Below are 16,584 nucleotides of genomic sequence, written 5' to 3' on the forward strand. Positions count from 1 at the left end.
CTATATATATCTTATAAAATTTTTAAAAAATAAAATAAAAATGTTAAAAGATATATATAGTTGAACTAACAAGAACAACAATAATAATAATTATGATATTATTTAAATACTACCACTACTACTACCANTATAAAATTTTTAAAAAATAAAATAAAAATGTTAAAAGATATATATAGTTGAACTAACAAGAACAACAATAATAATAATTATGATATTATTTAAATACTACCACTACTACTACCACTACCTCTAAGACTACTATTGCTACTGTTTTCAGGAGATTTTCCCCTATTTTTTATTATAAATAACTTCAAATAATTTCTCTCTCTCTCTGTTTTCAAACATTTATTTTCAGGTCATTTTCTTGTCAACTTTTCTTAATTTCTTGTGATGTGTGGGACATCTCTCGCCAAGTTGCTCATTGCCTTTTGAAAATAAGTCAAATCAGTTTACTCAGGTTTAAATGCATTTCAAAATCGTCTGAACGCAGCAAGAAAACTGATGTTGTTCCAGGTTTCAAAGGGTTAAAGGCTGCAGTTCTGCAAAGGGCACAGGGCAGAAACATGCACATTGACACTCCACTGAACTGATGCAAGAGTCTCTTCAGTTCCACAGAACACAAACTTTTCAATGACACAATAACAAACAGCAGAAGTGAAACATTTAAGAACCAAGTGCACACTGTGATCCTGGCTGAGACACAACAAGTGCCAAAGTAAAGTCTGAGAATTGATTTTTTTTCCTGGAAAGAGGAACAATAATACCAGAAATACCAGAGCGGCATGGGTGTAAAACGACACCTGAAAGCCAATTTGATGTTTGAAATACGAGCACTTTTTCCCTCCGCCGAAGCCTTCCTGTCACACGGGGTGTACCCACTAAAACTGGGTGAGATATTGGAGATAACAGATTAACGGCTTATCCCGGAGCTTCTCCACCGCACTGACAGGTAACACAATCACTGCAAACGACGCTGCCACAAAGCCAGCTCTATCCATCATCTGACACGAGCGGGGGTTACGTCGATATGGGCCAGCAAATATGGCCTGACCTGATTGTGAGTGTAACATCACACCTGAGGAGAAAGCAGAGGAAGGGCCGCTCAGAGCGGTTATTGCATAACAGGGTGGACGGGGCACAGGGGAGCCAAAGAACCTTCCCTGAGAAACTGGAGCGAACGCAAACGTTTACGTGCTCCTGACCTAAAACTAAGAGAGACTCACGCTCTCGTTTAAACACTGTGACCTGTGAACCCAACAAAGGGATGGTTAACAACGGGACTAGTTTATGACTAGCTGCACTGACGAGTTTGAAAAGGTTTGAGTAGTTTTGGCTCTTTCTCAGTTTGGGGAGGCAAGTGTTAACCATTTGAAACTTGAGCAAATTGGATTGATGTATTTAAAAAACACAGGGGGAACTGCAAGAAGCAACTTAACAAGACAGACTTTAAAAAACCCAAGAAATTAGTTTAAAAAAAAAAACATTTACAAGAAAACTTGACCTGAAAAAAAAGCAACAGCAAAAAATTTTTTTTTTAAATCTGTCAAATGACCCTCACCCAAAATGCACAGAAAAATAAAGGAAATATATATAATTATAATGACTATAAATACAGTTTTCTGGACATTTTCTCCTTGTTTTTGATAATTATCTAATAGTTCCTCCGCCTTTTAAAAACTAATCTTCAGGTAATTTTCTTCATCAACTTTTACAGATTTCTTGCAATTTGTGGGACTTTTCTTGCCAAGTTGGACATTGCCTTTTTCCCCATGTTTTGGGAATGAATCAAACCAGTTTGCTCAGGTGTCAAAGGGTTAAAATGCTTGTGAAAGGCATCTGAATGCAGCAAAGGAAAACTGATGCTCAACCAGGTGTCAAAGGGTTAATATCCTCAAAATACATCAGTGAATGGCAGCAGATAGCGTGCTGTGGGTGTGTAGTAGCTGGATACTCAGGTTAAGTATCTCGTTTTTCCCGTGTGAACACTTACAGGAAGTCAAGCCACGGGCACTCTGAGCACATCAGTGAAGTCTGATGATGAAACTGTACAAACCTCGAAACACACCAAAGTGTCTCTGAGTTCATTTTAAAGCTGCATTGTTTGATTTTGTTGGGAAATTTATTTGGGAAATTTCGATGATTCACGAGTTGCCGAGTTGTGATTTTTGCGTGACTTTTTTCAGGGCAGCAGAAATGGCGGAAAGCGTGGAAACAGTTTCAACAACTGATGGTAAAAATGACATGTTCGGTTATTTTGCTCCTGGTAGCTACCATTTACTTTTAGTGGTTGCACATTTTAGTATCTGCATCTAAAAGCTGTAGCTACCAAACAAACTCTAAACTATAGAGATGCCTGATGAGTATACTAACATTGATAAAAATGTTATTTTATAACACGAGTCGCAGACTTGACGTCATAAATGCATAAACATGGCGGTCAAAAGTCAATGTTTGTTCATAGGTAAGAAACTTGTTAATTAATTCACGTTAAATTTTTCACTTTTAGCCTTAAAATGCAACCCATATTATTTGTAGCTTCCATGTTGTTCGCACTTTACGACCTTAAAGCTCATGAACACAACAAAGTCGGAAGAACAACTTCCCAACTCGGAAAACTCTGACCTTCCAACATCACATGAACGCAGCACGAGACCATACAGAACTTTGGGATTTGCAAAAAAAAACCTAATCTGAATGATTTTTTCTCCGTAGGTTTATTTGCATTTACCACAAAAAGGTAAAGGCCAAACATGACATACAGTAAGCTGCTACCTACACTCACCAGGTGTGAAAAGCCACACACATTTTAACTGCTTTTAAACCAAAAAACACACATTCATATCCACAAATAAAAACCGACCGAAACAGCACACTCAATTTTAATTCAAAAAGTTGAATTAATGTTGCAAGAACTGAAATGCAAACTTGATGTTTGACTAAATCAGTACAATCCTATAAAGTATATCAAACAGTTAAAAGCAAGCACATACTGTGGTTTACGGTTATATTTACTGCGCTACAATGTTTATGGACACATGAGATCTATTTTAATATAATTCATGATTGAGCATGAGTCATTTTGAGTTAACAGCCTACAGTGAGCTCCCTTCACCTACAGCGAGGGTCGTCCTCATTCACGTCCTCATTCACAGTATTTAGACAACAGCACTTGAGGTTGAAGCTGGATCGCTTCGTTATTAAGGCGCCGCCTGGTAAAATTGCAAAATGAGTTGCTCATGTTTTGCATGAGCACCGACATGTAAACGATATAAAGACACAGCTACACACTGCCAGTCGCAATAAAGTCAGAGCGAGTTTTAAAGCAGCTGTAAACGTGGAATGTTTCGAACAGCGTAACAGTCGTCTGTGTTAACACGGTGTTAACAGGTCTCAAAGTGCCTGAATACAACAGTAATACGCCTCAGCTCTGCAGACAGAGTGACAGTATATAGCTATATTTGATAAGATGGCACAGACTGGTCTTGTTTTTTTTCCATCCATGATGGATGATTTGTTGCTATAAAATTAAGGAACACCTCATGCAAATGGCCATGCACAATGTGCAATGATCTCAAAAGCTGATACCGTTACTTTTATCTGTACATATTTCAGTTTTAGAAATGGTTGGACTGAGTTTTACATTCAATTTTAAGGCAAATGCAAAGAAAATAAGTAGTAAAAGAGACATATAGATGGCTTGGTCAAGAGAACGTAACCCTTCAGTATTAAAACTGCAATAGTTAAACATCACACTTGTCATATGTAACAGAATTTGGGGGGTGAAGTTTTACTACAATAGCCTGCATTGGTGTTGAAAGTTTGTCATATAACCAAACTGTAACTAGCTTGAAGTTACAAGTAACAACCAAAAATAAAAATTCAGTGTCAATTTATCCTGCTATTCTGAAACTGCACCATAAATGAGCTATAGCATCGTAACAAAATCAGCTCTCAACATTTGAAAAATTAAAATCTAATCAACGTTTAAAGCAAATTGTTTGTCTCTGACTTATACACATCAGGACAATTTGATTGCTCTTGCCTGTCTGGGACAATTTAAAGTCCTATTTTTAAATTTATGATTGTGACTGATTTTGAAACACAAAGCAGTGAACGTGCATCAGCTGCAACGGACCTCGACTCTTTTCTATTTGTCTTCATGTGACGGACAGCGCAGTTTACTTGTCCGGCGACAGGATATCATTATCTCGGGTGCTCATTATCAGCAGAACACAACCTCCAACCACTGTTTCCTGAAGCAAGCCTGATGAAAGGGAGAGGTGAAAGCTAAAAGCTGAAATCTGATTGGACCAATGATTGAGGGGGGTTGTTTATTTGCACCGCTGTAATTAGAGAGTCAGGAGCTCTCCCGTGCACGGCTCCTCTCAGGCCACAGCTTCACACTCTGCCTGCTCTTTGGTCTAACTGTTGTCTGCAATACGTTCACTGAGCTGCAGCCGGCATGTGAAAATATAAAGGGCGGTGCACCAGCCTTCAGATGAACAGAATTAAAAATAAGAGTGGAGAAAGAAAGCAGCAAGACTTGACCTACAAAACAGTGCAAGGCTTCTTGTCCTTGAAGGGGTTTTCTGAAGCGGGGACGCCCATCAGCAGCGGGTCATTCTTGGCGTGTTCTGCACAATAGCGCATCAGGTCTGACGAAGCCTTGGACACCTGCAAAGACATGAGTCCACACACTGATCTAGCTTGACACACATTATACAGGTGCATCTCAAAAAATCAAAATATCATGGAAAAAGTTAAATTTTCTTTGTCATTTAATTCAAAAAGGTAAAACATTGTCTATTTATTGAATGCAAATTGAAATATTTCAAGCTTTTCTGTGTTAATTTTGATGATTATGGCTTATAGCTCATGAAAATCAGAAATCTAGTAACTCAAATTATTAGAATATTTCCTAAGATCATTCAAAAAGTGATTTACAATACAGAAATGTATTATTCTGAAAAGTATGTTCATTTATATACTCAATTTGCTTTGACAGCGGCCTTCAGCTCGTCTGTATTTTTGGGTCAGGTGTTTTTAATTTAAATTTTTTATTTTTTTTGTGTGTGTGTGAGTGTGTTTTACATTTTTCTAGCTGTAGGCCATATTATCAGAATTAGAATAAAAAAATGTTATTGATCCCCAGGGATAGCAGATTCTTTTTTTTTTTTTAATTAAAATAAATAAAATTAAAATTACAATTAAAATTAAAAATAGAAATACGCTTGAACATTTTGGTTTATGTAATGAGTCTATGATATATGTCATTTTTAGTTTCTTAAATAACTGATGGAAATTCTTGAACTTTTCCACAATATGCTAATTATTTGAGCTGCACCTGTACGTAGTAGAAACTCAGAGTGGTGTCAGTGAATGTAAAGGGGCACCTTTATTCTCTCGATTCTGGCTTCCATCCTCAGCTGCTGCACCATCCGTCTGGCCTGAGCGATGCTACTGGAGCTCTGCATTTTTGATGACATCGCAGTCTTTGGACAGTTGTGCTCAAACCTGGATCAGACAAAAAAAATAAGTAATTACATTAATTAGTGTGGAGATGCAGTTGGTGTTAGCACAAAGAAAACCAACAAAGCCACAGTGTCATAAATCTATTCAGATGAGTCCTGGCAACAAGATGTTCCTTTGGGTTTAAACCGTGGATCTATAAAGACAGCTGGATGCAGTTCTTTAGACTTTCCAATTGTTTTCGGACTATATGGAAGCCCGATAGTTAAATTATTCATTTTGCAAGGGTTGGGACTCTGAAAAAAATATTTCCACTGATTCACAAATATGTCTTTCACCATTTAACTTGTGTCACGTAATGGTGAAATTCCGCTGTATATATACTTCATAAATAACGCTGACTTGCTTCTTCCTCTGCTCGTGAAGTTGAGTGAAAACACAGACAGCGCCACTCTACCACGGCAACCTACACTGTGATCGAAGGTGAAACTGCAGCTTGAATGACAGAAATAAAGCATTATTTTTCACTCTTTCACAAAGGTTAAAAACCCTTACTGTTACAAAGCAGATGTTTTGACTGTTTATTTGCATTTTTGGCAAAGTCTGCCTAAACATGTAAGTCTATAGTCTGCACACGGTTGTGGCATGCACAACTCTGCATGAAGTCTGCGTGTAGCTGCAGTGCACACATCCCCGCGTATGGACTAGTAGATGACACACAAAAGTCCTGCAACAGTGAATTCAAACAACCAAGAGGACCCACTGAACACAGCTTTAAATTGTCAATCACCATCCCTGGAAACATGCCATTAGATTTATCAATAAACATGCAGCTATGAAGAAGAACCTCATGAATGGCCAGTTTTGCACAACATTGCAGAAATTATAAGAAGTGAAGTTACTAAGATGTTACTGCAGAAATACCTCGAGCTGTGCAACTTCCAAGAAGTGACAGTTGACCTAATCTCGAACTGACTCCATGTGCGTAAACGCTGTGGCCCAACCTAACGGACTCCTGTTTCACAATTCCCACTTCCAGGATACAATGGTTTGCTTTTACTGGCTCATTACGTCACTGGCTGAACTACTTGAAGGGGAGGCTCCACAGTTGCAGTTTTGTACCTTTCATGCCTGCCAACTGGTGCAGACCTCAGAGAGGAAGCAGACTTCAGAGCCAGAAGGCTGTTTCTTTCTGTTTTCTGCTCAAATACAATGTCAGGATCAGATGGAGGAACAGCCGTGCTCGAGTCCAGACCTTTGAATCCTCCACTGATTCCACTGAAGATGAAAACACAGTGTAACACTCTGATATCTTAAAAGAGGAACAGCCCCAAGTGCAAGAAGAACACCGTGTGTTCAGTTTAATGGAGAACACAGTATACTGTTGAGCAATAAATGAGAATTTCACTGTGTACCCAACAATTGTTTAACACTGATAACTTGCAGCAGCTTGTGTTCCTGGAACATATTAAAAAAAAACAGAGCGGCTCTGTGGGGCTGATATTTGACATGTGGCGTGGTAAATGTTTGCTCGGTGCTTTGGTGCAGGATATCACAGAGGAGAGCACGCCGAAACGGAAGGCAGATGAAACATGGACTACAGAACCGAGAACAGAGGGGAGACAAAACCATGCATCCCTCTAATCCCCCCCACCCACTCCCTTCCGCTTCCCACACAGGAAGCAGTTTCGCCAGTTAGCCTCTAAAGCATAAATGATTAAATATGGGCTGGAAGCTTTAAAAATAGAAGCAACCAAGGAAACATAGCCACTGAGGGATGATTGAGACTTTCCTAAAGAAAGCATGACATTAAAACCTCAGCTGCACTTTTTGTTTTAACTGTCACATTATGCTGCTTCTATGGTTTTTGCTCTCTTGACCTGTGCACTCGTGGTTCTAGGGAACTTAAAACTCCATGTCGTGACTCCGTTGTCAACACAGCTGTAGATTTATAAGCCCTCAGCTGCATGAGTGGACACAAGAAAGGATAGAGCTGCGTCAGGGGGGGCGGTCCTCGCCCCTCCAACGTCTGCAGGGACTCTTGTGTGACGCCAGCAGCCATAGAGCTCTATAGGTTTGTAATAAGCTGTAAAACACGTCAACAAGGCTAAGTGGTTTCTGTTTATCTGCCATTGTTGTGTCTGTGTTTGCATGATCGCCTTCTAATGCAGAATCTGACAGCACTTGATCCTGGCTATATATACACTTATATATATACACTTCATATACACAATATACACAATATACACTTCATTTTTTGTTTTGACAGATAGAAAAAAAAAACAGATCTACAGATGCATTTTTATTCAACACAATCACCAAACTATGGTCTTTCTTTTGAACTCTTCTTCTCCATCTTGTCACATTGTTTGTTTATACACTCTTGCTGCTTTGCATGTAGCCCAATAAAAATGTAATTACAAAGCAATTAGAGCAAAGTCTTGTGCATTCATCTTTACCTGTCCTTCTGTAACTGGATAATAAACGTTGCAGTGAAAAACCTGTCTGGCTTTGCATAATTATACCCTATGTAAGAGTAAGTGGGTATATTTCCATGTGTTTGTGTCTAAGTGACTGATGGATTGAGGGAGATTAATATACGCACATTTCAGGGCTGATTCTGAGGAATCTCACTGTTTAACAAAAAGGCCTGGCTCTGTGGTGATCCTTTCCATAATGTTGTCAGACACTTAAGATAATAATCTGAGACTATCAGCGGCAAAAACAAGCACCCTAAGTAGGCATTAATTGACAATGCAAATGTGGCCCAAGTGGTTACATAACAGCCTGTTTATGCGTCTGGCTGCAGCATCTCTCTCAGTAAAGGACCACTTTTAAACATTGTTGCTCCCATTAGACACTTAGACACAGAAACATGAGAAAATAGGGTCCAGGATGTAAATATACACATGCATGTACGTTCAAAAAGTGTAAAAGAGTAAAAAGGTTGATCCATAGAAATAAAGCTGCCACTGAATATTCCACTGGGGTCACTTCCTGTCAGACTTGAGGTGACAGATGTGGCAAATCACGAGAACACACACACTTGCGTTAAGTTCGGTTTATCCCCGTGGTGTCGACACACACAGACTTCTGCTGTGCAGCTCTTCTGAAGGAGCTGTGTGATCCAGTGAGGTCCTAAACCTCAAATGTACTGAATTTCCAATAATCCTGTTTCTGGGCAGTGAGCTGGGCACTTTTACAGTAACCCTGCTGGTTCTGAGAGCTTCAAGTGTTAAAGGTTGGCTGATGCAAAATCAGAGATGTGAGCATTTTAAACTATTTCACAATGTTTTAGTTAGCTGAGTGTTTTAAGTCTATGTAACCTTGTTATTTGTGTCTTTTTTCTGTTGTAATTGTATGTAACCGTGATACCTTTTTCTTCACTAAAAGCCTAACTAGGGACAAGAATCAGAAATTGGCAATAGCTATAATCTCTATATGTGAAGCATCAGTTACTACAGCTTGTTTGGAACAGGCTGAAGTTGTACTATGTTAATTTGCATTGTCCCCATCTAATAAACCATACAGATCAAATAAACAAACATGTTCTTAGACTAATTTAAAATCTAAAGATTCATCAACATGATTTTCTATTTGGCTGACCGTATTTATAGATATACACCAGGGTTTTCCACACATTCATTTATATGTGGCAGCCCACCAGGATTAAAATAATGTATTAAAATTTCTGTCGCCACAAATAAACCTTCTATTTATTCAGTGCACCACATTATCAGAGTGCAGAGCATACTCTGGGCACAGATGGAGCAGTAGAACATTATGCGCATCAAAAGTGAAACTTAACCGTTCATTCTGCACGGTCTAAAAGTTTGCTTTCAATCACAAACCGCTGCTCCTCTCATCCATCGATCACATGTGATCAGCTGTGAACAGATCAACAGATCAACACAGCAATTACTCATCCTGCAAGTCACAAACTGCTGCTGAGAAAAAAGGGAACTCATGGAGAGCTCCATCTGTGCTGCATTCAAAGACCTGCAAAAACTTCAAAATTAAGAGAGGGGACACAAAATGCTACAAAGGGACACCTTTTCTTTCTTCCTCATACCACTCCCATATTGATACACTAAATTTAGAGCTATAGCCAACAGCTAGTAAACTTAGCTTAGCTAACTGGAAGAAGGGGGAAACAGCTAGCCTGGCTCTACCTAAAGGTGAAAGAAATCTGCCTACCAGCAACTCTAAAGCTCACTAATTACCACAGTATCGCTCATTTGTTAAATCCCTACTAAACAAACCGTAAAACACAAGCTGTGGTTTTTTTTTGGGGGGGGGGGTAAGCCAGGCTAGCTGTAGCTTATCTGCAGCTGAATGAGGAAAACATTTAAATATATATTTTAAGCTGTTGCCTAATTGCCATATAACTGTGTTTTCAAATCAAGCCCTTGGTCAAAGAAATGCGCGAGTGAAAAGAGTCCTCGTCCAGTAAAGCAAACATAAACTGCAGGGTGTGTAAATCTGCGTACGCGGACTGAGCCTTTAAAATCCATCTAGCCAAAAGAATGTCTGCAATGCCTTCAGCTGTGGCGTGCCTGTCTGCATCCAGCATGTGTACTCTATGTGTGGTAAATGTAAACATGTGGCACACTGAAAGCATTGACAGAAACACATTTGAAGTCTTGCAGCAGAGTGAGGTCTTTGATGTGGCTGTGTGCTTTACACAGGTGGGCTCCCACCGAGCCAGCAGAGAGGTTCTGCAGAGTTTATGACAGCAGCTTTTACCTTGTGGTGTGTAACTGTGTGTGCACAGAGCTCTGATCCGCTGCCTCGACAAATACACTTATAACTTAGTCACACCAGATTAAAATCCACAGTATGACAGGACTAACTGTGTATTTATGCATTTATGAACAGTACACTCTCAAACTTTTGCATGCAAAGTCGTGCAGTATTGTACATCTCGAGGTGCCATCTGATAAATTACACAAATTAACAGCCTTGAAAGTTGTGACAGGATGTCCAAGACATACGTGTGCATATCGATGAAAAAGGTCACTGATAATGATACTGAGATATTTGCTAAGGGCCTTTTACGAAGCTAACAGCTGTGACAGCTGTGACAGGATGTCACATGAGAACTAGTTTGATGTCAATAGATTCATAAATGAGCAAGTTATTGAAATCACAGCCTTTAAATGTGCATATTCATCATAGAGAGTGCATCATAGAGAGCAATTACTAATTTCACACCTACCATTATTGTAATATGACATGCATCTGTTTCTATTATTGCTGTGCCTCTCTTCCCCTCTCTCCCCCTCTCTCTTTCTCTTTCCTTTTTTGCCATGATTGTATTTCATTTGCTATTTACGACATCTATTGCTCGTCTGTCCGTCCTGGAAGAGGGATCCCTCACTATCCTCTACCGCTCTTCCTGAGGTTTCTTCCTCTTTTTTTTCCCCGTTACAGGGGTTCTTTTTGGGGAGTTTTTCCTTGGGTGATGTGAGGGTCTAAGGGCAGAGGGATGTCGTACACTGTAAAGCCCTCTGAGGCAAACCATGTTTTGTGATAATGGGCTATATAAATAAAACTGACTTGACTTGATATTTAAGACAACAGGTCAATGACAATGATGTTAAGGCATTTTCTGAGGGCTCTTTTCCACAAACTGACAGATGTACAATTTGTGACAGGATTTCACAGACACACAAGAGCAGATTTCATGTCAGTATATATTCACAAGTGAGAAAGCTATTAAAATTGCAACCTTCAAAATGTGCCTATTGAAGGTAATATGTCACTAATTATGATGCTACGAGATTCACTAAGGGCTTTTAAAAAAACCTAAAAGCTGTGAAAGTTGTAACGGCATGTCACAGACATTAGACCTGGTTTGATGTCAGTATATTCTTAAATGATAAAGTTGTTGAAATCTTAACCTTTAGTCATGCATATTTAATGCAACAGGTCACTGATAGTGATTTTAAGGGATTTTCTAACACCTCTTTTCAACAAATGACCAACTGTTCCAATTTGCACAAACATCATCGATAACACGCTGTGACATGTCACAGTTTCATGAAAAGTGGTTTGATGCCAATATGTATAATCATAAATGAGCAAGCTATTGAAATCACAACAGTTAAGTGTCCATCTTTAAGGCAACGGTTGACTTATAATGATGTTAAGGGATTTTCTGGAGGCTCTTTTCCACAAACTAACAACTGTCTATGAGAAGATGTCATAAACACATGACAAGTTGTTTCATGTCCATATATTCATAAATGAGCAGCTATTAAAATCACAACCTTCAAAATGTGCATATTGATGGTAAAATGTCACTGATTATGATTCTAGGAGGTTTACTAAGGGTTTTTTTTTAGAGACAAAAAGAGACAAAAAGAGCTGCACTTTGCTCACAGATTAGAGGTGTTATTCAGTGTGTGATAAACAGAAGGCAGGCAGAGCGCTGCAGCCTAAATGATTAGCTATCAGCTGTCCACTTCCAAAAATGTTGGGCCACGGGACGCTGAGCAGCTCCATTATCTGCCCGTTACACTGCTAAACTGCCTGGCAACAACACCGGCAGGCCTCACAGCCGGCTCCTGGGCCGGGATCTGTGACTGCGTCTACAATAAGCTCCGAGGCTTAGGCACATTTGAGAGGCACGGTGACAATGCAGACGGGCTATCAGCGCTGGGCCACACTCATGATTGCTATTTGGCATTGTGCAGCACAGAGGCACCGGGACAGGAGTCCAGAGCTTTTACAAGTTTAACTGCGCCCTCATGAGCGCTAATCTCTGACAGCCTGATGCTATCTGGGAGCCAGACTGTCCAGTCAGGCGTGCAGAGGAAAGAGACAGAGGCCTCCCAGAGAGACAAACACACAGTATCGCCTGTGAGGTTTGGTGGAGACAAACGCCGTGACTAACGCTGTAACATTCCCATCTGCTCCAACATCATCGATTACAAGCTTTGATGGTGACAGCTTTTTAAAGGTGTTGGGGGTGCTGTCCAAAAAGCGTCTGTGTGAAGTGAGCCGACATGCAGAGACAGACAGAAAGAGTTGGTGTTTGCGCTGCAGACTAAAACAGGCGGCGAGGGTTTCAAGCTGTTGAGTCACAGGCTGCGAGTTTCTCTCCACCGTACTCCCTGAGCTCTGCAGCAGCATGCAACACCTTCACCTAAGGTGAGGTCATCTATGGGACAACTGATTCTCACTTCGTCATCCTGTCCTTTGTTCCCACCTGGGCCCCACGTGCAGAAAAACTGGTTCCTCTGAGTGTGTGTGTGTGTGCCTGCATGGTCGCACAACCTGCAGACGGTCGCAGCCGTTTGAAAAGTTCAAAGCTCTGAGTAATGTGCTTCTGATTCCCTGAGAAATAAGTGCATCTATCTTCACACACACGCCCCGCAGAGAGGCACAGTGAATAACATCCACGGATTAGGGCTCTCTTTGAAGATTTCTTTAATGTGCTGGAAGTCAATGGAAGACAAGCAGCTAAAAAGCCATGAACCAGGTGCCGTTCTTTTCTACTGCATGCCGAGTTTCTACTCTTTGATTGTTTTCCAAAAACTGCAGACATTACTTTGATTTGACACACATAGAGGGGAAATGAAAAGCTGACACAAAGAAGATGCAACAATGTGCCACCGGCTGCTTTTATTACATGTAATTAAGTTGCGGTGTCGCACAGATGAATGTGGGTGGGGGGCTATCATGCAAACCTGTAGCATGCAAAAAGTCCCTTTGTAATGCCCCGAGAACTACTGGATGAGCTGACATGAAGTGTGTTACACAGATTCATGTCCCCCTCAGCATGAATCATATCTTTGATGATCTCATTCATTTTTTTGTAGCACCATCAGCAAATAAAATCTTTGGTTTATGACCAAGTGGCAACCTCCAGGGCTGCAAAATTAAGCCAAAAGTAAGTGCAAAAACTGCTATTCCTTGAATGTCCACTTGTCCATGACAAAAAAGTGTCTGACGTCACTGTGGCTATAAAATCTATGTTTATGATCTAATAGCTGCAGAAATAATGACATTCCCATCAGCCTCGACTGTACTTTGTGTTTAATGCTAATTAAAAGGGCTTACCACACATTCTTTCCTTTGTGGCGGCCTGCCATGATTAAAACACGTGCTACCACATGTTGATTTTTGACTGATCAGACTCCACATACTTCTGCTGAGGAAAGATCTAAAGGAGAGGTTCACCTGCACTGTGTTCACGGATCCCCCCAAAATTTCCGAATTTAGAGAATGATAAAAACTGATACACGTGCTAATAAACAACACGAAATGTTTGCAGAACCGTTTTGCGCTGCAGCCAATTTTTTGGGCAGCATACGACTGCTGAACATTAAATCCAATTTTAAGATAATATACTACTCTATATTTAATCACTGGCAAGTGGTCCATTTTAAAGTCTGTGTAAAGTTAGAATTAAAATTTGTTCTGAGTTTGTCACATCACAGAGAGATGTATAATTAAACACCTGACCAAGTTTGAATGACCAAAAATATCACCAAGTATGTAAAAGAAGGTCTCAAAAACATTTTAAAAAATGCATCGTATTCTCTGATCTGAAACGCTGGGGGCGTGTCCGCTGGAGGAGCGGAGGCTACGCCCAGTCGCGGGACTATCCTGATGATGCTTCTCGTTTTTATACTGCTACATTATCAGGGGCGGGTTTATGCTGAGTATAGCTCCAGTCTCCAGGCCTGCCCAAAAAATCTTAAAACAAGAAAATGGTGAAAAAACAGTCAACCGTCTAACTCCACAGTTCAGTACTATAAAGGCTATTTGTAAAAATTTTTCAACAATCAGTTTCCAACATAATCATGCATTATTACATAAAGGTGTGATGACTAATAAAAGAGCGCTGCCTACAGTCTTTGTGTGCCGAAGGGCGAACTTTTCTCCATGTGACGGCAGTATGTGTGCACATGCACCCGCCGGCTTTAGCTGGTCAGACAAGCAATTAACAGCATAATGAAGGATTACAGGAATTAATGTGTAATGTCTTATGTTTTCATGAATTCTGGTACATTATATGAACCTAAAATTATAAGATTGTCTACAGAGCTGCCGACACCTTCCCCTTTGCGAGGCAGCAGCAGAGAGCTTCAGAGAGCCGGGATGAGAGTGGGCGGGCGGGCAGAGGCGTTCCTCGACTCTGGGTGGCAAAAGAAGCCCATCAAGACCTCATTTAATTGTGCTGACGGTTACACCAAACGTTGTTTGCATGACAGTTACAGGTTAGCTCAAACTAACAGGATCCAGCTGTCATTTGTGGCTCGAAGGGGCCCCACTTAAGGGTTTCTGGGAGCAGAAGCGGTGCACTGTAGTGCTCTTATGGGAGGTTTAAGGGGTTTATAGTTGTCATGCAAGTGTGCAAATATGAGTGGCCAGCAGGGTCTCCTTTGCCTGGTTTGCCTCTCCTGATTGGTGCACATTAAAAAAACACAAACAAGGTTCAGAATCAGATTTAATGGTTTCTCGAGATGAGCAACACTTTAAAAATACTTAAGCTTAAAAATACAAAGAAGGCCAAAAGACACAGAGCTACCTACAGGGCCATCGCTGTGAAAAGATTTGATACTTATTTTGGGGTCATTTGTGTGACTTCTTTGGAAAACATGGGTAAAAAAGGCGATGATCAACTTGGCAAGAGCTTTTTTGCAAAATGCAAGAAATTAGTGGATTTGGGATATTGTTGGGTTTTTTTCAGAATGGGGGGACATTTCCAAGCAACTATTTTATAATTATCAAAATCATATATTAAAAATTACTTTAAAGATTATTGTTATTGTTAAGCCTTTTCAGGTGATCTGAAAGACAAAAGTGTTTTTCGTCTTTTTTATTTACACATTTTTTTAATTGTCTTGAAACCTTTTTCTTTTCTTTTTTTTTTTTTTTTTACTTTTTTTGGGTCATTTCTTTTGAAAATGGTCGCTGCCTTTTCCACAGTTTTTTTAAACAAAGCCATTTTTTTCAGATTTCAAAGGGTTAAATGGCTTAAGATTATATTTAAAGTTTTTGAATAGAAGCAGAACACCATTTTTACTCCCACTCATTAAAAGCAATTGCACAACTAACCAAACTATAAAACTACAATGGGCCCAAACTAAACTTTGGCTAAGCTCAAATGGATGTTGGCATGCACAGTTCCTGCATCCTCTCCAGCTGCTCTTGTTCAAAATATGGCAACTAGTGTGCAGAACTTTAAACCAAGAGGTCTGCTGTGTTATTTCCGTCCTCTTCCAGACTTTATTATCACTACTCAGATATTGGAAACACATAATAACTGCTGTCATCACCGTGATTCCTCTAAAGACAAGACACCGTCTCGGCTCCAGCAGAGCGGCGCATGGCTCCAAAAAAGAGCCCTGAGGGCACAGCTGAGTGTAACAGTTAATGAAGCCTTAGTCAGCCCTGTCTGCTCCCTGATCCGACGCCGTGTGAGCCGTCACGCCGCCTGTCTTTGCCTTATCTTGCTCTACACAGTCACTCAAAGACAATAGAGTCTCACAAAGTGGCTCCATGAACAGTGAGCTTGAGAACCACTTTTGTGGTTTGGTGTCAGGTAAAAAGTCGTAAATTTGATGGATCCTATTGTAACCTCTGCTCTGTGTGCATCTATGCATGCTTTGTCTGCGAGGTGGGCCATTTCCTGACGAGTGGGAGAGAGATTCTTATGCTGTTGATATCACAAATGCACCGAGCTGTCTCCACCCTATCATGGGAGAAAAACTCCCACCACCAAACAAACAAGAAAAAAAAACACTCTCAGCAGTTGACTGCATTCGCTGAAATCCCCCAAGAAGGGAAAAGTGAGCAGGATGAAAAAAAAAGAGCCCACTCTCTCTCCCACCAATGCTTCCTGGAGCCCGGGGCTGTCCTGGATCTGCACGGGTCTCCCCGACAACTGAGCTTTGTCTAGACAGAAACCAATGCTCCACTCACCGGATAGGAATTCGGTAAACCCACAGCCCCTCATTCTCACACCACCTTTAGCCTGCCGCTCTCACATGGCACCAAGCAACCAAGTCACAGCTCTCATTGTGACAATAATCCACCATTTACACTCCGCCCTGTCATTCACGGAAATAGCAGAAATTGGTGCATTTTGCTAAACAGCGT

General features: G+C 40.5%; 1 protein-coding gene across 1 annotated transcript in view; it reads right to left on the bottom strand.

Moving 5' to 3' along the window:
• Nucleotides 1-2,704: 2,704 nt before the first annotated feature.
• The window catches only part of gng12b (guanine nucleotide binding protein (G protein), gamma 12b), a 34,106-nt gene continuing 20,226 nt past the window's right edge, over nucleotides 2,705-16,584 (bottom strand). Inside the window, 3 exon segments of the mRNA XM_042484118.1 lie at nucleotides 2,705-4,661; nucleotides 4,664-4,706; nucleotides 5,394-5,514. Coding sequence (XP_042340052.1) covers nucleotides 4,549-4,661; nucleotides 4,664-4,706; nucleotides 5,394-5,486 — 249 coding nt within the window. The 5' untranslated portion in view covers nucleotides 5,487-5,514 and the 3' untranslated portion in view covers nucleotides 2,705-4,548.

The sequence above is a fragment of the Plectropomus leopardus genome, chromosome 3 (assembly GCF_008729295.1).
Source record: "Plectropomus leopardus isolate mb chromosome 3, YSFRI_Pleo_2.0, whole genome shotgun sequence".
NCBI classification, from domain to species: Eukaryota; Metazoa; Chordata; class Actinopteri; order Perciformes; family Serranidae; genus Plectropomus; species Plectropomus leopardus.